At 35.1% G+C, this 20,782-nt stretch overlaps 2 protein-coding genes across 2 annotated transcripts in view; both read right to left on the reverse strand.

Annotated features, from left to right (window-relative positions):
* The window catches only part of psmd1 (proteasome 26S subunit, non-ATPase 1), a 41,078-nt gene extending 28,054 nt beyond the window's left edge, over positions 1–13,024 (reverse strand). Inside the window, exons 1-13 of the mRNA XM_082138102.1 lie at positions 12,852–13,024; positions 8,929–8,972; positions 8,774–8,847; positions 7,812–7,981; positions 7,468–7,676; positions 4,421–4,564; positions 4,117–4,343; positions 3,166–3,226; positions 2,933–3,061; positions 2,720–2,808; positions 2,543–2,621; positions 531–704; positions 333–444 (exon numbers count right to left, since the gene is read on the reverse strand). Of these exons, the coding sequence (XP_081994228.1) occupies positions 333–444; positions 531–704; positions 2,543–2,621; positions 2,720–2,808; positions 2,933–3,061; positions 3,166–3,226; positions 4,117–4,343; positions 4,421–4,564; positions 7,468–7,676; positions 7,812–7,981; positions 8,774–8,847; positions 8,929–8,972; positions 12,852–12,867 (1,528 nt within the window). The 5' untranslated portion in view covers positions 12,868–13,024. The remainder of the gene's footprint in view (positions 1–332; positions 445–530; positions 705–2,542; positions 2,622–2,719; positions 2,809–2,932; positions 3,062–3,165; positions 3,227–4,116; positions 4,344–4,420; positions 4,565–7,467; positions 7,677–7,811; positions 7,982–8,773; positions 8,848–8,928; positions 8,973–12,851) is intronic.
* A 2,421-nt stretch (positions 13,025–15,445) lies between these two features.
* LOC309475298 (uncharacterized protein) lies at positions 15,446–19,551 on the reverse strand. The gene is made up of 3 exons (XM_082138021.1): positions 18,569–19,551; positions 16,057–16,158; positions 15,446–15,973 (listed from the first exon to the last, which is right to left on the reverse strand). Exons 1-3 carry the CDS (start codon positions 19,245–19,247, stop codon positions 15,915–15,917), a joined length of 840 nt encoding a protein of 279 aa, XP_081994147.1. The 5' UTR covers positions 19,248–19,551; the 3' UTR covers positions 15,446–15,914.
* Positions 19,552–20,782: the final 1,231 nt, after the last annotated feature.

Here is a 20,782-nt window from a genome sequence, read left to right on the forward strand (position 1 = left end):
AAATATCGGCCGTTACCGATGTTCAGCCGATGCATCGGTGCATCCCTAATATATTCCCTAAAAAAGTGGGTCGCGGCTTGATGACCATGGGGAAATGTGGGTCCCATTGCCAAACGAGTTAAGAACCACTGGTATAAAACTATTCAAAACCTCACTCAATGTAAATTGTGACAATCGTAATTAATAAATCGCAATTACAATTTGTAAAACAAGTGGTCACCTTATATTTTAATCATTAGTAATAGTGATGCTTGCCTTAGTGAAATCTACTGACAAAAATGAACCTTTTAATAATCGTGATAATGATTTTTTATATAAGATGTTTTACGTGCCTGTTACTGCATCATCTTGATAGAGGTTTGATTTGAGCAGATCGTAGACGTCTTGGCGGGCGGTGCCCAGGGCAGCTAAACCAAGACCAAGAGCGCCACCATGACGGACAATCTGCAAAGAATGAACATGGAGAATTATTCCTTTTTTTCGGAGTCGCAGTGCAGCAAAAGTTCATTTGAATACGATTATGCACATACATCATTACTGGCACTCTTGAGCTGGCTGAGAAGGTAGTCGATGATTTCCCCGCCGTGATTAGCATGGATCAGGCCAAGCGCGTACAGCCCTCCCCCTTCCTGATAGGCTGATCCTGGTGAGGTGTCTTTGGGCAGATAAGTTGCCATTAGCTGTAGTGCTTCCTTTTCATGGCCCTGGACACAAAAGCAAATGCATTTAATCAATGAAAATAAAAACGTAATAACATCAAATAAATGTATTCATTAAGAAAAAATATATATTTCAGGCATTTTCCACAAATAGTACTAAATACAACCTTACTGCTATGCAGGAATGACTCATGTTTTATAGCATAGTAATTAAAATAGTTTTTACAACAATGAATTTTACTAAAACACAAACATTTGTGGTGTTTAAATGTAGTTATAATTAAGAATGTTTAAATATATGTAATGGTTCTCACTACTAACAAATATCTAAATACACATCTAAATAAACAAACATCTAAAAGAAACATCTAAACAAACAAAAGAAACATCCAAACAAACAAACCATCTAAAACAATAACAAAACATCTGAAACAAACCTAAAGAAAGAAACAGAAAACAAACAGAAATCGAAAACAAACAAAAACGGATCGAAAACAGACGAAAGAGATTAAAAACAAACAAACAGAAATCGAAAACAAACAAAAACAGATTGAAAACAGACGAAAGATTAAGAAAAAAAACAGAAATCAAACAAAAACAGATTGATAACAGACAAAAGAGATTAAAAACAAACAAACAGAAATCGAAAACAAACAAAAAAGGATCGAAAACAGATGAAAGAGATTAAAAACAAACAAAAACGGATCGAAAACAGACAAAAGAGATTTAAAAACAAACAAACAGAAATCGAAAACAAACAAAAACAGATTGAAAACAGACGAAAGAGATTAAAAACAAACAAAAATCAAAAACAAACAAAAACAGATTGAAAACAGACGAAAGATTAAGAAAAAAAACAAATCTAAATCAAACAAAAACAGACAAAAGAGATTAAAAACAAACAAACAGAAATCGAAAACAAACAAAAACGGATCGAAAACAGACGAAAGAGATTAAAAACAAACAAAGAGAAATCAAAAACAAACAAAAACAGATTGAAAACAGACGAAAGAGATTAAAAACAAACAAACAAAAATCGAAAACAAACAAAAACAGATTGAAAACAGACGAAAGAGATTAAAAAACAAAACAAATCGAAAACAAACAAAAACAGATTGAAAACAGACGAAAGAGATTAAAAACAAACAGAAATCTAAATCAAACAAAAACTGATCGAAAACAGACGAAAGAGATTAAAAACAAACAAACCATCTAAAACAATAACAAAACATCTGAAACAAACCTAAAGAAACCGAAAACAAACAGAAATCGAAAACAAACAAAAACAGATTGAAAACAGACAAAAGAGATTAAAAACAAACAAATTGAAATCTAAATCAAACAAAAACGGATCGAAAACAGACGAAAGAGATTAAAAACAAACTGAAATCTAAATCAAACAAAAACGGATCGAAAACAGACGAAAGAGATTAAAAACAAACTGAAATCTAAATCAAACAAAAACAGACAGAAAACAGACGAAAGAGATTAAAAACAAACAAACAGAAATCTAAATCAAACAAACAAACCTGAAACTGAGAGAAATCTAATAAGAAAACAAACAAACAGAAATCTAAGACTACAGATTTCTGAATCAGAAAGAGACAAATCTAAAGCAAACAAACAGAAATCTAAAGCAAACAATTCGAAACAGACAGAAATCTGAAACGGACAAAAAGTAATTTGAAAGAAACCAATCTAAAGCAAACAAACAAAAAGTAAATCTGAAAGAGACATAAATCTAAAGCAAACAAACATAAATCTGGAACAAACAAACAGAAATCTAAAGCAAACAAACAGGAATGTAAAACAGAGAGAGACTGATAGATAACTAAACTGTTCCCTATTGGTGGAAAGTGCCTTGAGCGTATGATAATGTTAACCTTGTGAATGACGCCAAGACTCGCTGTTGCTGTGAATTTGGCCCAATTAGTTGCTCTCGCCAGCCACTCCAGATTCTCTCTGTAACATAAAAAGGAGACCGTTGTCATCTCAGTTTCCCTTATCTACATCAAGAGGCCAAGTGTCGATGAGTGAGCATGTGAATGCAGAAACCGTACCGTAGAAACTGGTCACTGGTTGTTCCCGTGTGCATGAATGAGTTTGCTATGACCGTCGCCGTGTGACACACCGAATTTCGCACCGCATCCTGAAATGAATCAGGAATAAAACTATACTTAGCTTATGAAGTATACCAACATCTGGGATTTGATTCATGATAAAAAAAAAAAGACACCAGCTGATGTCAAAGATCATCAGAGCCGGTTTCTCACCTTTGTGTTTTTGAGAATCATCAGGTCTGTGTTGTTGTTTCGAATGAGGAACTGAAGGTGAAGCTCAATGGCCATTTCACCACTTAATATTTTGATCATTTTTGAGTTCTGGTCTTTCGGCTCATCCTTCTATTTTAAATACATACAAAAATAAATAAATAAAATAATAATATACATGCACTTTATACAAGCCTAATATCTGATGAGTTAAAAGACTGAAAGTGAAGACTCACCACTTCCACAGTCTTTCCAGCAGGAGAGCTTCCAGCTTTGTCTTCCGTCTCCATTGCGTCACTGAAATATGGACATAGAACATATAAGGAATATGTCATCTCATAAATATTTTTTTTACTGTGGAAAATACAGTACACTTCACTCTCTCAAGGCTGAGTTACAATGATTCCCCCATGAGGCTGAATCTCACGAACACACGAAATCAAAAAAAATAAATGATAAACATTGGCGAAGAAACTAAGCCTATTTTTAGAGCGCATTATGATATTTATCACTGTATTACAGTAAAAACGTTGTACAATGATTTTAAAAGGTAGTCCAATAAATACTACCATGATGATGTACAAATACTTAAAAAAAAATGTTTTAATATATTTTCACATGACATGAGTATAAAGTGAAGCTCACGCTGATAGCATTTCAGGATTCTTGCTTTACTTTTGTGTAGATTGCGTAAACAGCATCTCTAGAACGCACGTACTATCATAACTATGTGCTTTTTGAAGCTACAGCATTTTTGGAACCCATTCACTTGCATTATATAGATTTTCTCTGAACACATTGATCAATTTTCACTCATATATCAATAATACACAAGTAACAAACAAGCATTCATTACTTCAATGAGCTCATTGCTTCTGCATTAAATTATTACATTGTTTAAATTAATACTTTTTTTCGCTAACTGTGATTTTGTATATGTACATTTCTGAAATGCACAACTTACCTCTGATAGCAAATTGTAATGTGGACTCGTGCATTTTCTGTGAAGCTGTTTTGAAATGATGTGTATTGTGAAAAGCGCTATACAAATAAATGTGAATTGATTGGTGAAGACACTGGTGGTGGTTGAGGACGTGATTGTAAAGCACTTAATATGCTATATAAAAGCCTCATTCATTCATGCAATTGAATTGAATACACCAACATGGAACAGGTAAAATGCCCACCTGTCTTTCTCCGGTGTGGGCACAGTGCCCGTGTTGGTGGATCCGGGCACAGCGGGGATGGGCGTGCCGACGGTCCGCAGGTTCTGGATGACCGAGGACAGGAACTGCTGGCTGGCGCTCTCATACAGGTCAAAGCAGATCTGATAGGCCATCAGGAGGTTATCCTCCTTCACCAGCTTCTCCAAAATATCACTCACCGCTTGAGGGTCGTCGAGGAAAATCAGACACTGTGATGGAAAAGAAAGATGTTAGAGAGGAACCTCTGAATGCAGGGTAAAGCTGAAGCGCGCTCAGGACAGGTCACCTGGCACACGTTGATGAAGTCCGGCTTCTCCAGGTTCATGTACAGCTTGACGAGGACTCGCAGAACTTCGTTTCGAAACTTCTTGTTCTGCATGAGGGACATGCAGATCTTCAGGCTGTAGGCCAGCAAACCACCAATGTCAGTCTGTAGGACAACAAAACGTGGTAAAATGGTGAAAGCTGTAAAGTTATGACATCACATCCACAAGTACACAACATATTACATCCAGAGTGCGAATTACCCCCACCATAATTGGGGGGTCCTGCTCCTTCACTTCTTCTATGACCATTATGGTCCACTACCATATCAATCCCCACCGTGATCGCCAAGTGCAACATGTGTTGTGCAACACACATACAGTGATATTTTGTGATATTTTAGACAAGGTCTAAACATGTGACAAACTGATCATCAGTATAGGCTACAGAATAGCTCATTGTTATTTTATATCCAAAAGAGAACTGTTTTGATCAACTCCCAAAAGTTAGATGTTAAGTGCACTGAAATACCATTCTAATTACTAGTAAAAGTACCTTTACAAGAAGCCTATTGCCTATTTCAGGTTTTTTCCAGGCTCAAAATGAGGCGCAGGTGGTAAAATCATAATAATGTATTTTAATAATAAGATAATTAAATGTGTATTTTTTTGTAGATCATCATATAGCCTAATGTGTTTTCCACAATTTTTTCTGTGGGTGGAGCTTGGTATCTCTAGGGGGGTCCGGGGGTCCAATTTAAAATAAAAGTTCTTCTTTTGGCAAAATTACATTTCCTTAATAGCCTAAACAGAGGCTTTACTCCCTTCAAGCTTAAATTGTCAATGTTTCATTACATCACTGTTTGAAAACACTCAGAATAATTTTCTGTACCTTTATAAAGGGCATTTTCCCCTAATTGTATTAAATGTATGCTCCATCTTTCATTTCAAATTCTTAAATTTGATAAATATATTCAATTAAAATAATTAGACACTAGGCTGTTACCAATACAATAAATAATTTACATTGAAAGATTATAACTGTATTAGATTATTTTAAATATTTTTGAATATACAAATAAGGAATGTTGAAAAGAATGATACTTTATGAAACTAGCGTTTTGTCATTCAACGTTGACACTTGCTTGAGAAGGTGAAGTCGTTCTCTATCTCAGTTGCTTCTGGCCACGGTGGTTAAAAATGGTACGGTCCACAATAGGGGTGTCTGAAATCGCTTTACATTAAAATGTTCCTACAGTGAAAATAGGAGTTGACTTGTATTGTAACTGTAATTATATTTTTTCACAATATCTGACCCCCCCAAAACTGATATTTCTGACCCCCTGTAATTCGAACTATGATTACATCTTAATAATTGTATCTCTTAAAAACTCATTTTTAATCACCAAAATGACATTTAAACCTTTTTTCCTTACAAAAAATGTCTTCATGCCTTAAAATATCTTGAATGTAACTCGACACGCTTGCCTCATTTAGTATACGCAGGCTCTATGAATATGCAAATGAGCCCCGCCTCCACTCATTTATACACGTGCAGCTCATATCCGGTGTGTAAATGCCACGCTTCACTCTGAAACTGCTAGCCTAGCGCATACATTTAGCTAATTCAATTGCATCCTGTGAGATTTGACACTAGAGGTTATGCGCGTGACGTCACCGTCGGCCGGAGTGACTGCGGTCACACACACTGAGTGGCAGAAACACTGAGCGACAGCATTGGTTTTCAGCCGCGAGAAACACACAAAACACATCTAAAACGGGAAAGAGCTTTGCTATTGACTGTACAACTACATTTGACAAGAAATCTGAGGTATATTTTCACAGACAGCCGAAAGCTACAGAACAGAGAAGCAAATGGATCGCCGCAATTCACAGAAACAACTGGATCCAGCCAGCGAAAGGTGGATTTGCAGTTATCACTGAGCATGTCTGCATGCACACCAGTAAGCTGATAACTCACAAATATCAGCTTATTGAAATAACCAGTTTTCCACGTTTACATGCAAACCAGTAACCATGACAACACAAGTAAACCGCGGCGCATTTACATTACTTTAGTAACATATCAGGCCATGCCCCTTGTGTGACGACAAACTCATTTGTGTATCAGTATTTCATTTGTTATGTCGGTTGTGTTTTTAAATAAAGCTTGCAACAGTTCAGCGGGAAACTTTCAGCTCGTACATCATCCTCTCATGCAGCGACAGATGCAGCACTTTGACTGGTCCACTTCTGCTTCTGCTTCACGAGATGAGGACACACGTGTAATTTTCTGGGTCATGAAAAAGTGATATATTTCCTTCTTCCTTTCCAGCAAAATGCTCGCTCTGTCTGGATGTGTTTAAATCTGCATTACGGATGCTTTCCTGTCACGTTTCACACATGCTTCACACTTCAATAGGCCGACAGAGAAGAGGTTAATGCGTTTACATGCCGCGCAAAATCGGAGTTAGAGGCAAAAAATGACCTGTGTCGACCCGGTTTATGACAAAAACGTGTTTCTGCGTTTCCATGATCATGTGCGTTGTCGGCTTAAGCATAATCGGATGTCATTAAATAAACACGGACAAAAAAAACTATACAAGTTTTAACGCTGGACGATATATATAACACTGATGTAAGTGATCAGCCGGATTTAGACCTATATTGTATTTAAATAAAGCGTTCACATGCACATTTGCTGTATGTATTTCCCCGGCGTGGAAATCAGGCTCATATAAATGTCAGGAAACATGTTCCTGCTGCGTGTCAATATCCACGGATCACTGGATCTTTGGTAAGTTGTAAGGAACACTATATCAGGTCCGACCTTTAGTTTAAACTGGTAATCGTTTGTTTTACTCGCGTTTCCACAGTTTCCCCTGTTAATTCCCATCATGCAGCAGCTCTTCTGCCACTCAGTCCGGCTGAGGGAGCGTGTTCCCGCGGGAAAGTGACGTCAATGCATTCCCTCAAACACACGCGATATTGATTATATTCCGCTTTATTGCACACTCATAAACTGCACACTTCACAATATGAAGTAAGATTCTGCAGATGAGCAGCTTACAGATTCCAGGACGGTTTTCTCAAAGATGTCCAGGCGTCTGGTCTCCAGCGCGATGCCGATGGCCTGTTTGTACTTGTGATCTCCCAGGCAGCGCTGGAACATCTTGTTGACGATTCCCTCCAGACGAGGATCGATGCTTTTCTTCTCCTCGTCCTCTGGCAGCTCGGCGTTCCCAACACGCAGTTTGGTGTAGTGATCGATACACTTGGCTGATGGGAGAAGAATATATATATACACTCATTAGAGTCGCATTTATTTTGATAATTTATGAATTACAACTTCAAATAACTTTGAAACCGTGATACATTTTTTCAGGATTTCTTCAGGATAAGCTGATCACTTACCAATAATGGTCTCCACATATTCGGAGTCGTCGGTGACGTTGAAGAGGTCTCCAGCCCCCAGCGCGTAGTTTAAAGACTCGTCGAAAGCCCCGAGGTGGTAAAAGACTTTAGACGCCACCAGTGCGGCAAACTCTCTGCTACGAAACGTCTCATCCTCATACAGGACCTCGCTGACGGAGGAACACACATTTCATTAGCATCTAAAACACTCGTATGAAAGGCTTCAGTATGAGCTTATTAATGTCAGCCATTTCATTTATAATAACAAGAGAAAATTAGACTGGCTGCTCTTTTCTGTAAAACAATATGCTTTCAATATTATAGAAAATAGCAACTCGGATATTGTTTCCCTGTTCAATATGGGTTAAAAAAACAAACATTCATTTTTAATTAATAATGAAATACTTTTGCAATAATGTTATTGCACTGTAAAATAAAAAACAAGTACTTAATTATTTTTAATTATTATACATATTTTTTTCTATTTTATTATTTAATAAAAAATCAATACAGAAAATACTATTGTACGTACAGTAATAAAAAAAAGCATTTAATAATTATTGTTGGCATCATAATTATATTCATTTTAATATTTTAAATTACTTAAAAGTCAATAAAGAAATATCGCTATTGGAACAGTAAAATAAAAATATATTTAATTATTAATATAATAGTTATATATTTATATTATTACTATTATTAGGAACATTACTACTGCAATAGTACTATCTTAACAAAATACAAAATGAGTTTTAATTATTAGTAGCATAATATTAATTACAATAAAAACAAGTATTATTATTTTACAGTAAAATTAAAAATTTTCTTGGATTTATGCAGTTCACACGGGTTATACTTTTCATGTTAGAAAATACAGAAATCAATGTACATCTTTTTCATATTTATGGCAATTTTTGGGTGAACGCCTTCAAAAATGAGCCACGATCATCAGAGCGACTTACATTTTGTCTACGGACTCGGAGATCTCTGCCCAAAAGTCATTGACGATGGAGTTCAGTTTGTGAAGAGCGAACTCCTTAAAAAGAAGAACAAAATACTGTTAATAACCAGACCCATATAATAAGCATGTATGTGTTCATTTGAGCAGATCCCGTACCTTGAGCTGTGGCTCATCTTCATCCAGGAGGGAAATGATACCAGCTACAAAACAGCAAACCAGCCATCAGTACAGTATATATAGTCTTATATGTCTATAATGCTCTGTCTATTTATATATATCTGTGTGTAAATAAATATATTGTTCAAAATGCAAGTATAACTTTGATGAAAGACCTTTTGATCCACTTCAAATGTTGACTACTATATATATATATATATTAGGGCTGTAAAAAAAGATTAATCGCATCCAAAATAAAAGTTTGTGTTTACATAATATATGTGTGTGTACTGTGTATAATCAAATTTGTATATATATAAATACACACACATGCATGTATATATTTAAGAAAAATGTGTAATTTATATATAAAAAATTTATATTTATATATAATATAAATTATATATAAATATATACAGTATATGTATGCAAATATTTCTTAAATATATACATGCATGTGTGTGTATTTATATATACAAAATAATTATACACAGTACACACACATATATTATATAAACACAAACTTTTATTTTGGATGCGATTAATCGCGATTAATCTTTTGACAGCCCTAATATATATATATATATATATACAATACAGGTCAACAGTTTGGACATTACTATTTTTAATGTTTTTGAAAGAAGTTTCTTCTGCTCATTAAGCCTGCATTTATTTGATCAAAAATACAGAATTTTTTTTTTTAATATTGTGAAATATTATTACAATTTAAAATAATTGGTTTTCAATTTATTATACTTTAAATTATAATTTATTTCTGTGATGCAAAGCTGAATTTTCAGGATCATTACTCCAGTCTATCACATGATCCTTTAGAAATCATTCTAATATTCTGATTTATTATGAGTGTTGGACACAGTTAATATATATTTGATGAATAAAAGGTTAAAAAGAACTGCATTTATTCAAAATAAAAAAAATATGTTCTAATAATATAGGCTAAATCTTCTTTACTATCACTTTTTATCAATTTAACACATCCTTGCTGAATAAAAGTATTGATTTATTTCAAAAAAAGAAAGAAAAGAAATGACTGACCCAAAATGACTGACCTGGGGCCTGTTTCAATAAGGAGGTTCAACCAACTCTGAGTTAAAACTTGAACTCTGAGTTGACTTACCCTGAGATGGGAAACTCTGAGTTTTCGGTTACAGAACAGCTGAAATGAGTTAGTTCAATCAACTCTGAGTGAGTTGACTGACTCTGAGTTTAGCACGTGCACCACAGCTATAAAAAGCCATTATCAATGGAGCGCAGATATTACGAGTCACCATGGCAACAGCGGCAGACAAAAAGAGGTCTGCATATTTCTTCACATTTTAATTACTGTTATACAGTGTTGGGTGTAATTAATTACCAAGTAATCTAAATACTGTAATTAATTAAAGGGATTACTCTTAATTCTTCTGTAATTTTAAGTTTAATCTGATGTAATTGTATTAGACTATAGAACAATTCTGTATAGGCTATTTAACATACATTTTTAAAAGTTATATTTTTAATGTAACCTTCTCCCTCTACACACTTTGGTCAATTCAAGAATAATTCATGCAATTGTATATTTGAAAGCATTAAAAGTGCTGTTTGTCTCTCCTTGTATTGTTCAAGTGTTTAAGGTTGACATGGGATTTAGTAATTAGTAATAAGTAGACCAATCATTTCTAAAGATAGTCATTATTACATTAATCTAATTACAATGTTGAAGATGTCATTTGTAGTTAGTAATACAAGTAAATTACCCAACTGTTATAATATCAGAGGTGAAACTGGAAGAACAGTATGTCAACCTAATTTTAATTTTCATGTAGGTGCAATCCTGCAGGCATTAAAAGAACATGGCAGCAGCTGAAAATTAAATATAAAAACATAATTCAGTCAAGTAAGGCTTGAGCATAGTATGGGTGTAGGCTACCTGACTTTACAAACACTTGAGATATTAAATAACTAAAGCATCCAGTGTCTAGCAGTGCAGCAGCGTTTACAGCTGAGGGAATTCCTGGACGGACTTCAGAGCCAGTCCCAAAGATCCAAGGGCCTTCATAAAAGGTAAGAGGTTTACATATGTGTTATTTTTTATATAGGCTATTTTTGAGATTTCCATTTATTTTACTTTGGGTTAGGATTTTTGTTGGTCCCAATAGATTCTGATGGTAATATCTGTCTTTTGGAGCCTCCTGTCCCAACAGAACCCCAGGCAGTCGTAAGTCGCCTACTCAATACACCAGAAATTATGACAGATAGTGTTATAAAGTGTACTCAACCAAATGCTCATCACATGGGGATAAAGAGTTTCTGCTGCCACAGAGAGGCCTACAGAGGTAATGTTAATATTATGTGTCTACACATCAAACAATCTACACATTCACATTTTTATGTGGAGTAGCCTATATAATCTAAGTTTAAATCTAAGTATAAACGGGTATTCTCATCTCTCCCCGCGCCCCCAGAGTGTGGAAGAACAGCAGGAGGACGGCCCATCAACTTCTGTTGCACAGATGAACAGTTCAGTGATTCTCAGTAAATGCCAGTTTAATTCTGTAGAATTTGTTTAGAACTACATTATGTAACTCTAATCTACTACTGTGTTTTCAGTTGCCAGTAAAGGAGTTATATAGACTTCATCTTATTTAAAAAAAGATATATATATATATTTTATTTATAATAAAAGATTAATTTTATTAATAAAAATGTACTGAAAGAATGAATGAGGTGTTTAAACACCACTTCCACTTTAAAAAGGGGAGGAGACCGAAAGAAACTCTGGGTTTACTGAAGAAAACCTGCTCCTGACCAGGTTAGGTTCACAGAGTAAGTTACCATGGTAACTGACTCCTCTCTTTCAGAAACAGGCTTGACTTACTCTGCTTCCTCGGGTTTAACATACCTCCCATTCTGAAACAGAAAACTCAGAGTTTCCCTCATTTCAGGGTTAACATACTCAGAGTTTTCACTTAACCTCCTTTCTGAAACAGGCCCCAGTCGTGTATATTGTTGTTACAAAAGATTTCTGTTTTTAAAACATTTGCTTCTTTTATTTTTTTACTTTTTATTCATCAAAGTATCCTAAAAAAGTATCACAGGTTATGAAAAAATATTAAGCAGCAGAACTGTTTCCAACTTTGATAATGAATCATCATATTAGAATGATTTCTAAAGGATCATGTGATAGACTGGAGTAATGATCCTGAAAATTCAGCTTTGCATCACATAAATAAATGATAATTTAAAGTATAATAAATTGAAAACCAATTATTTTAAATTGTAATAATATATCACAATATTAAGAAACAATTCTGTATTTTTGATCAAATAAATGCAGGCTTGATGAGCAGAAGAAACTTCTTTCAAAAACAGTAAAAATAGTAATGTGTCCAAACTTTTGGGCTGTACTGCAAATCTACATCTATATCTATATATCTCTCTATATCTATGTAACGTTATAAAGCCTGTATGTCCATCTGTCTTCATATCAGTCCATCTATCCGTGTTACAAGGCTAACGTTTAGCAACAATGACATGACAGATCTGCTAAATAACAACCTCAGACATGCGTTTTTATTAAAAATTAACATATAAATGGCTTTTTGATATTATTTATATAGTCAAAACAATGTTGAGACACATATATATCAGATCTACTTTTCAAAAATCACGCTATTTTGCCGATGTAAACAAACCACAGCAGTGAAAACACCACGAGAAGTGACATTAGCAAACCTTTACACTATCACCACCGCCTCTACGCGCTAAAGCAGTACATATAGCATACTTATAACTGAAAATATATCCGCATTAAACACAGCTCGAGTTCTGAAGCTCGTCGAGGTTTTGCGGCGTGTTAGCCGTTAGCTGTGTGACTCAGCTAAATCAAACGCACTCTCTCTCGCTCACTCGCATTCACTCACCGGCTGAAGTGATCATGTCTGTTTGCGACGGTCACTGGATCTCCTCCAGCACAGTGATTTAAACACACAAACCGTATTAAGAAGAATAGAGTCTATTTGGCTGTCAATGAAACTGTGTGCGCTCGAGCGATCGACTGCTATTACAGCAGCGGCACAAACTCCTCTGACTGAATGAGCGCTTCTGCGCCGGGACGCCGGAAATAGCGCCTGAAAAATACGAGTTGTCATTTAGTATAAAATCACATGCTGCAGAATACATGAAGGTGGTGATGAGCAGATATTATACAACTATTCTTTTATGGGTAATATCTGTTATTTTTATATTAATATATTGGATGTGTAAGGCATGTGGTAATTGTTTCCAGACAGGCTTTGAAGTGGGCAGCCCGTCAGTGGCTCTTCTTCTCTGCCGTTCAGTGAAGTCTGTGTGGTTCGTCATGCCACTCTGTGGTCCAAGATGGAACAAATTTCCTTCTGTTATATATATATATATATATATATATATATATATATATATATATATATATATATATATATATATGACATCATTAGTTTTTAAAAAACGACATAAAAAGTCAAAATTCCTACAGAAAAGTGAAAATTATGACATAAAAAGTCATAATAATGAGATATTAAGTCATAATTATGACAGAAAAATAGGAAATTATGAGATACAAGTCAAATTTATGACTCATCATTTTTACTTTTTATGTTACAATTTCAAATATCTCAAGATGGAACAAATTTCCTTCTGTTACATCTATAATAACTGTAGCCCATTTCTGAAATCATAATTTGGTTATTCATAATTCTGGAAAAAAAATGAATATATATATATATATATATATATATATATATATATATATATATATATATATGACATCTATATTGACATATATATATATATATTATGACATAAAAAGTCATAATTATGATATATTAAGTCATAATTATGACATACAAATCGGAAATTATGAGATATAAGTCAAATGTATGACTCATAATTTTTACTTTTTATGTTACAATTTCAAATATCTCATAATTATGACTTAGTATCTCATAATTTCCACTTTTTATCTCATAACTTGTCATAATTTAGATTTTTGTCATAATTCTGATTTACAAAAGCATTTTTTTTTTTTTTTATGTGGTGGAAATGGGCTTACAGTATTAGTATTGTACATGTGACATGTTTATTTTAGTGGTTTTAGCAGCTCATAATTGTAACTTACAGTAAGGCCCGTTAGAAGTGTCTGAGGACCCCTAGTGGCCCCGGGTTGAGCACCACTGTGAGAAGCTCACCTAAACGACTCAGTGCGTGATCATCCGTTTGAATCATTCTGAATCACAAACCGATTCAGACCATTGCTGTCTGGAGTGATCAATCAACTGAAAAGAACCGACTCAAAAGAGTCACTCATTCACGAACATTGATTCAGTAGTTCAGATTGTAAACAGCCCAGCAGAAAATCACAAATATTATTTAGCCTATTCTGTACGCAGTACGTATAAATAAAATATGTTTTAATTAACAAGAATCTATGGAAGCCCATTTCTGCCACATTAAAAAACAAGTTATGCGTTGTTAAATCTTAATTATGACATAAAAAGTCATAATTATGACATACTAAGTCATAAAAAAAATTCAAACTTATGACATAAAAAGGCAACATTCTGATGTACTAAATCAATTGTGAAATAAAAAAAAAAAATTATGAGATTAAAAAGTCAAAATTATTATAACTTTGAAATTTTCAGATACTAAGTATTAATTATGAGATAAAAGACGAAATTATGGAGTACACAGTCATAATTATGAGATAAAATATTAAATTATGGTGTACTCATTCCTTTAGGTAAACATTTGAAATTGAGATACTAAGTCATAATTAAGAGATAAAATATGAAATTATGGTGTACTCATTTATGAGGTAATATTTTGAAATTGAGATACTAAGTCATAATTATGATGTATTCAGTCATAATTATGAAATAAAAAGTCAAACTATGATGTACTCAGTCATTATGAGGTAAAAAAAAGTAGAAAATATGTGATTAAAGTTCAAATTTAGACAAATTTGAAATTATGAAATACCAAGTTATAATTATGATATAAAACATGATATATGATATAAGACAACATTATGATGTACTCAGTCATAATTTAGATAAGTCGAAATATGGTGTACTCAGACTTTCTGTCACAATTCACTTTTTGTCATAATTTTTACTTATGTCATAATTATGATAAAAAAATTATGATAAAAAAAAAAGTCATCATTAAAGGGAAGTTGCGCTAGTCTTTTCTTCCCTGTTGTGACAAATATCCGAGTGAAATGCTTGTGGAACAAGATCAAATGTGGGCGGGGCTTGATTTAGTCTACAGGGATTGGTTGTGGTGATTGATGGATGGTTGTGGTTTGCTATTGGTGGATCTGATGTGATTGACAGGTTGCCCCGCCAAAGGGAGAGTACGTAATTTTGATTAAAGAAAATGAGGGCAAGTGAATAAAATAAAACAATGATGTGCTCAGATAAATCAGTTAGAATAAAATGCCATATTCAATACAAATAAAACACACAAACAAGAACTGTCCATTTTGATTTCATGGTGACTTTAATTTTTCAAGTATTCAAGATTATGGTTTATGAACCACTGGAATAGTTTCTGAACAGCTACAATTCATTTCCCAGGTTAGTTCAGAATCGCATGAGGGAATAGTGCAAAACTTACTGACTATGATGCAACAAAGTGTTTCTTTTATTTATAATAACAGCAATTAATGCATTACAGTCATTCACAGTGTTCAGCAATTGTCACAATAGATGATTTAACACTAATAATCTCCGACTCTCTATAATGCTACTGTGATGATAGCAGTGAGACTTCCTTCTGATATCAAGCATGTATCATGATGAATAATGCAGTAGCAGCCTTTTGTCGCCTTCATTTCTCGATTGGAAAGTTATAGTGCAAGAGTAAATGACCTGAGTCGAACACAGACAAGTAGTTTGAGGCTTGGTTTTCCACCATCTCGGTCTGTTTGGGAAGCGTGTCTGGCGTCATTGAGCCGAGGGCTTCGTCTGCAAGGGGATTCCTTCTTCGGATGGGTTTGGATTTGCTGCAAGAGTAAAAAGATTGCACAATTAAATCAACAGAGAAACAACTGTTTTTGAAACCAAATGCGAATGAGTGTCCTCATACTGTTGGTGCTGAAGTCGGCCTGTCCTCTGTGGCGCTTCCTGAACATTCCTGGTAAACACTTCAGGGGCCAAAACACACCGCTTTTACTGCCAGCGCCGCTATCTGCAACATAAAGAGCCATTGAGACGGGACTCATTAGAAGCATTCTCTCTTTCTTCGCTTCTTCTTGTGGCCTCCATTCATTATAATTCCCCAAATCATGTGACGCATGAACAGAGGAGTTGTGACAACAAACCCAACAGGCGTATGAGCAAAAACACTCAACATCTTCCCGTCGCTCGAACGGTTCTTTATAGTGGATTATTTAAATGTTCTTCATACTAAGAAAAAAAAAAAAAGGTTCTTCTATGGCAACATTACTTTTTTGATTTTTTAGAGTGTAATGGCCAAATGCTGTCTAGTTAGGGAGCTTACTAGATCGTCTAGTCTCAAAAGACTACAATGGCTTTTTCGGATTGTTGCCGAAAATAAGCTCTATGACCAAATAAAGTTGGTTCCTCACACATTTTGTTCATCAAGATAATTTTGTTCACAAATGAGCAGAACTTGTATGATTTTTTTTTACTAGAAGTTCTGACAACATGTTAATTGCTGCTGTCTATTTTTAAATATTTAATTAATTTGATTTGTTGTTTTTTTGTCTGTATCAATGAATGAGTCAATGACTCAATCATAAAGGCTTCACTTGTTTCATTACTTAATGAATCAGTGTTTTTGAACAAATCTCTTGAATGAATGATTCAATGACTTGCTCATAAAGGCTTAACTTGTTTCATTACTGAATGAATCAGTGTTTTTGAACAAATCTCTTGAATGAATGATTCAATGACTCGCTCATAAAGGCTTCACTTGTTTCATTACTGGATGAATCAGCTTTTTGAAGAATCTGTTGAATGAATGATTCAATGACTCACTCATAAAGGCTTCACTTGTTTCATTACTGAATGAATCAGTGTTTTTGAACAAATCTCTTGAATGAATGATTCAACGACTTGCTCATAAAGACTTAACTTGTTTCATTACTGAATGAATCAGCTTTTTGAAGAATCTCTTGAATGAATGATTCAATGACTCGCTCATAAAGGCTTCACTTGTTTCATTACTGGACCAATCAGTGTTTTTGAACAAATCTCTTGAATTAATGATTCAATGACTTGCTCATAAAGGCTTCACTTGTTTCATTACTAGAAGAATCAGTGTTTTTGAACAAATCTCTTGAATTAATGATTCATTGACTTGCTCATAAAGGCTTCACTTGTTTCATTACTTAATGAATGAGCTTTTTGAAGAATGTCTTGAATGAATGATTCAATGACTCACTCAAAGGTGTGTTTGACTTGAAGCGGCTCTGCGCAGACCTATCGGTGTATGACATCAAAGCACCGCAAGAGTAATTAGAAAGCATAAGGAGCCGTCTGTTCTCTCTTGGGTAATTTGATGTCATACACCGATCCACCGCAGCGCCGCTTCAAGTCAAACACACCTTTCACTGTTTCATTACTGGATGAATCAGCGTTTTTGAACAAATCTCTTGTCTGAATGATTCAATGACAAAAACATTTTCTTAAGTCACTTGTCGCCACCTACTGATGTAACAATGTACTGTAATTGTAAGTGAATCTTTATTTGAAGCATAAAGTTACTTTCAAAATGTGATTTATTCTATTTTTAATTGCTACCAAAGAGGGTTTTATATCCAAACTAATTGCGAGTTATAAAGTCAGAATTGCGAGATATAAAGTCAGTGTTTTCTTCCTCAGAATTGGACTTTATAACTCTCAATTGCAAGTTTATATCTCACAATTGTGAGAAAAGTAGTCAGAATTGCGAGATGTGAACGCAATTGTGAGAGAAAAAAGTCTGAATTGTGAGATAAAAAAGTCCGAATTGTGAGATAAAACGGCACAATTATCTTTAAAATTATTTTATTCCATGGCGGAAACAAGCTTCCATACAAAAGGTACATTGTGGTGGAAAAACATATGAGATGGGAGAAAAAAATTATAAGTCAATGCTTTTGCGTTCTTTCGCAAACACTTGCGTTCCCCCGAGCAAATTTGCGTTCACTCGCAAAACCTTTTGAGCTCTTTGTGAGCGAACACAAAGTTTCTCGGCAGAACGCAACCGTTTTTGAGAGGGAACGCAAAGATTTAGCGAGGGAACACAAAGATTTAGCGAGGGAACGCAAAGATTTAGCGAGGGAACACAAAGATTTAGCGAGGGAACGCAAAGATTTAGCGAGGGAACACAAAGATTTAGCGAGGGAACACAAAGATTTAGCGAGGGAACACAAAGATTTAGCGAGGGAAGTTGGGAACGCAAAGTTTTTGGCTTAAAGCAAAAGTTTTGGCGAGGGAATGCAAAGTTTCTCGAGAGAACACAAAACATTTGCGAGAGGACGCAAAAGCACTGACAAATAATTGTTCCTCCACCTCATTTTTTTATACTTCACCATGTCCCTTTAAGGGCTCCGTAGTGATGCCCAAAGAGTGCACTAGGTTGATCATCTAACCTGCAGACATTGAGGACTTCACAGCCCGGCAGGTGCTCCATCTGATCTCCTGCAACACATCCGGGCACTTTGACACGTACCGGCCGGTCCATATGGCCTGTTGGGGGTGACTGATAAACACTGATCGCATTGATCGATCCAGTAAGTCCACTGACTCTTTGCTCTCCGATTGATCGCTGTCCGTGTGAACGAGTCCCAGCAGAGCCGGGCGGAGCGCGTTTCTCTTTAAGCGAGCTCTCACGTCCTTCAGGATCTCCCTCAAACACACCTCGTTCTCCTTAGCACACACATAATCGTGTCTGAAGATGAATATGATCACGGAGCATTTGATGGCTCTCTGCTTGCCGCCGATGTTTCTGCTTGAACTCACGCTTTTATTCTCGAGTGGATCTGGTTTCTTGCTCTTGGTGCATCGATCATCGGGAACACATGAACTTTGTTCTGATTGGTCGGGAGTGCAGACGTTTGTTTGGATTTTGATTTCGCCGTTGCTGTTGCCAATAGAGTCGTGGATTTCTTCATGCTCCCCGTTATTAAACATATCAGCGATAAAGTCCTGTAAAACGCCGGTGTCTCCTTCAGGTCCGCTCACCGCGCTTATTAAATGAATGTTACTTTTTCCACCGATTTGAAGCAGAATTTGCTGGAATGGATCATCATGCTCGCTTTCAGAGGCCATTACCAATGTAACTCCTTTACCAGGCAGCTCGTCTATGTCTTTAGCACAAGACAGCGTTGTCAAAGCTATTTTAAAGGGCAAACTTACTTGAAAAACTCATTCGCGACCATTTTACATGATGAACTGCAGAAATCTCTCTGTGAAAGTGGACGTGTCCGTCTCGTGTGTACGAGGGTTTATTTACACAAGATTGACAAGCTCGCCGTGAAGGTGGGAGTGGTGCTTCGCTTCTGATTGGATAAGCAAATATATAGGCGGGGCTTATTTCAATGTGATTGACAGGCTATGAGTTTCCTCTGATTGGCCAAGCACGTGTTTCGATAAGACGCTCGCCTTGGAGGTGAAATCTTTTTTTTCCTAATTATTATTTTTTAAATACAGAATTATAACAGTAATTTAAACAGGCACTGTAAATCCCAGAATTACAGGGATATCAAAATCACTGATGTCCTTTAATTTCCCCCCCTTTGATGATGGATCCTTTTCAAACTTTTAACGGGCATCCGCATTTAAATCCAATAACACAGTGTTCTTTTTTTTATTTTTTTTATTAAAATATAAATAAATAAAACTTTGCAGGATTTACGATATTATAATACTTTGTATTGTATTACCTTATAATACTCAAATAGCAAACAACTAGTTGTTAATGCTGCTGAGAGGGCGCGGTTAACAACCTCTCTCTATTTATTCCCTCTTTTTGAACGTTGTAAAAAAATAAAAATAAACTATTGTGGAGTTTTTCGTTGTGTCAGCTGACAATGTTCAACAAAACAGGGTTCAAAACAGGGTACATTTCCTATATAGGCTAATAAAGAGTATAAACTATATAATGGAATCTTAGTAAGATATAAGTCAACATTTAAACGGCTTAAATTATTATTATTTTTACATTTTGTATCATTAGATGTTTAAAGGTCCCATATTGTCAACTGAAATGTCTTTTTTCATGATGTAAAATAAATTGATGCACGTCAACTTACTGTATCAGAAAGCAATAGTTACATAGCTGCATTCGGTGTCTGTCTGCTAACCTTACATTATAAAGCAGTTAAGTGTTTCAAAATCAGTGTATAACTAGCTATTAACGTACATATTTTGGAATTTGACCACAAAAAAAAAAAGTCTGAGTTTGTTTACAGACAGTTTAAATTAGCTTAACGTTAACGCATTGATGTTTAATAATACTCTTACAATAACGCCGAAAGTAAGGAGGTGGTTGTTTGTCTCCTGTCGTCGCCGATTCGGGGTCTGAGTCCGACTCGAACATATAAGGCCGGATAACATTTCCCTCAGCAATGTCCATCATTACAGGTGTTTTATTTACCTTACTTGTGAGAGCATCACCAGACCACAGCAGGCTACAGCACATGACCATACCTGTGTTGGCCTGGCCGTGCGTCACTCATAAAACAACAGGCCAATCAGAAGAGAGGCTAATGAATATTAATTAGACAGGCCAAAACCAACCTGTTCTTGGCAGAGCTCCTGAGAATATATATATATATATATATATATATATATATATATATATA

The sequence above is a fragment of the Leuciscus leuciscus genome (genome assembly GCF_965113295.1).
Source record: "Leuciscus leuciscus genome assembly, chromosome: 15".
In the NCBI taxonomy this organism is placed as follows: domain Eukaryota; kingdom Metazoa; phylum Chordata; class Actinopteri; order Cypriniformes; family Leuciscidae; genus Leuciscus; species Leuciscus leuciscus.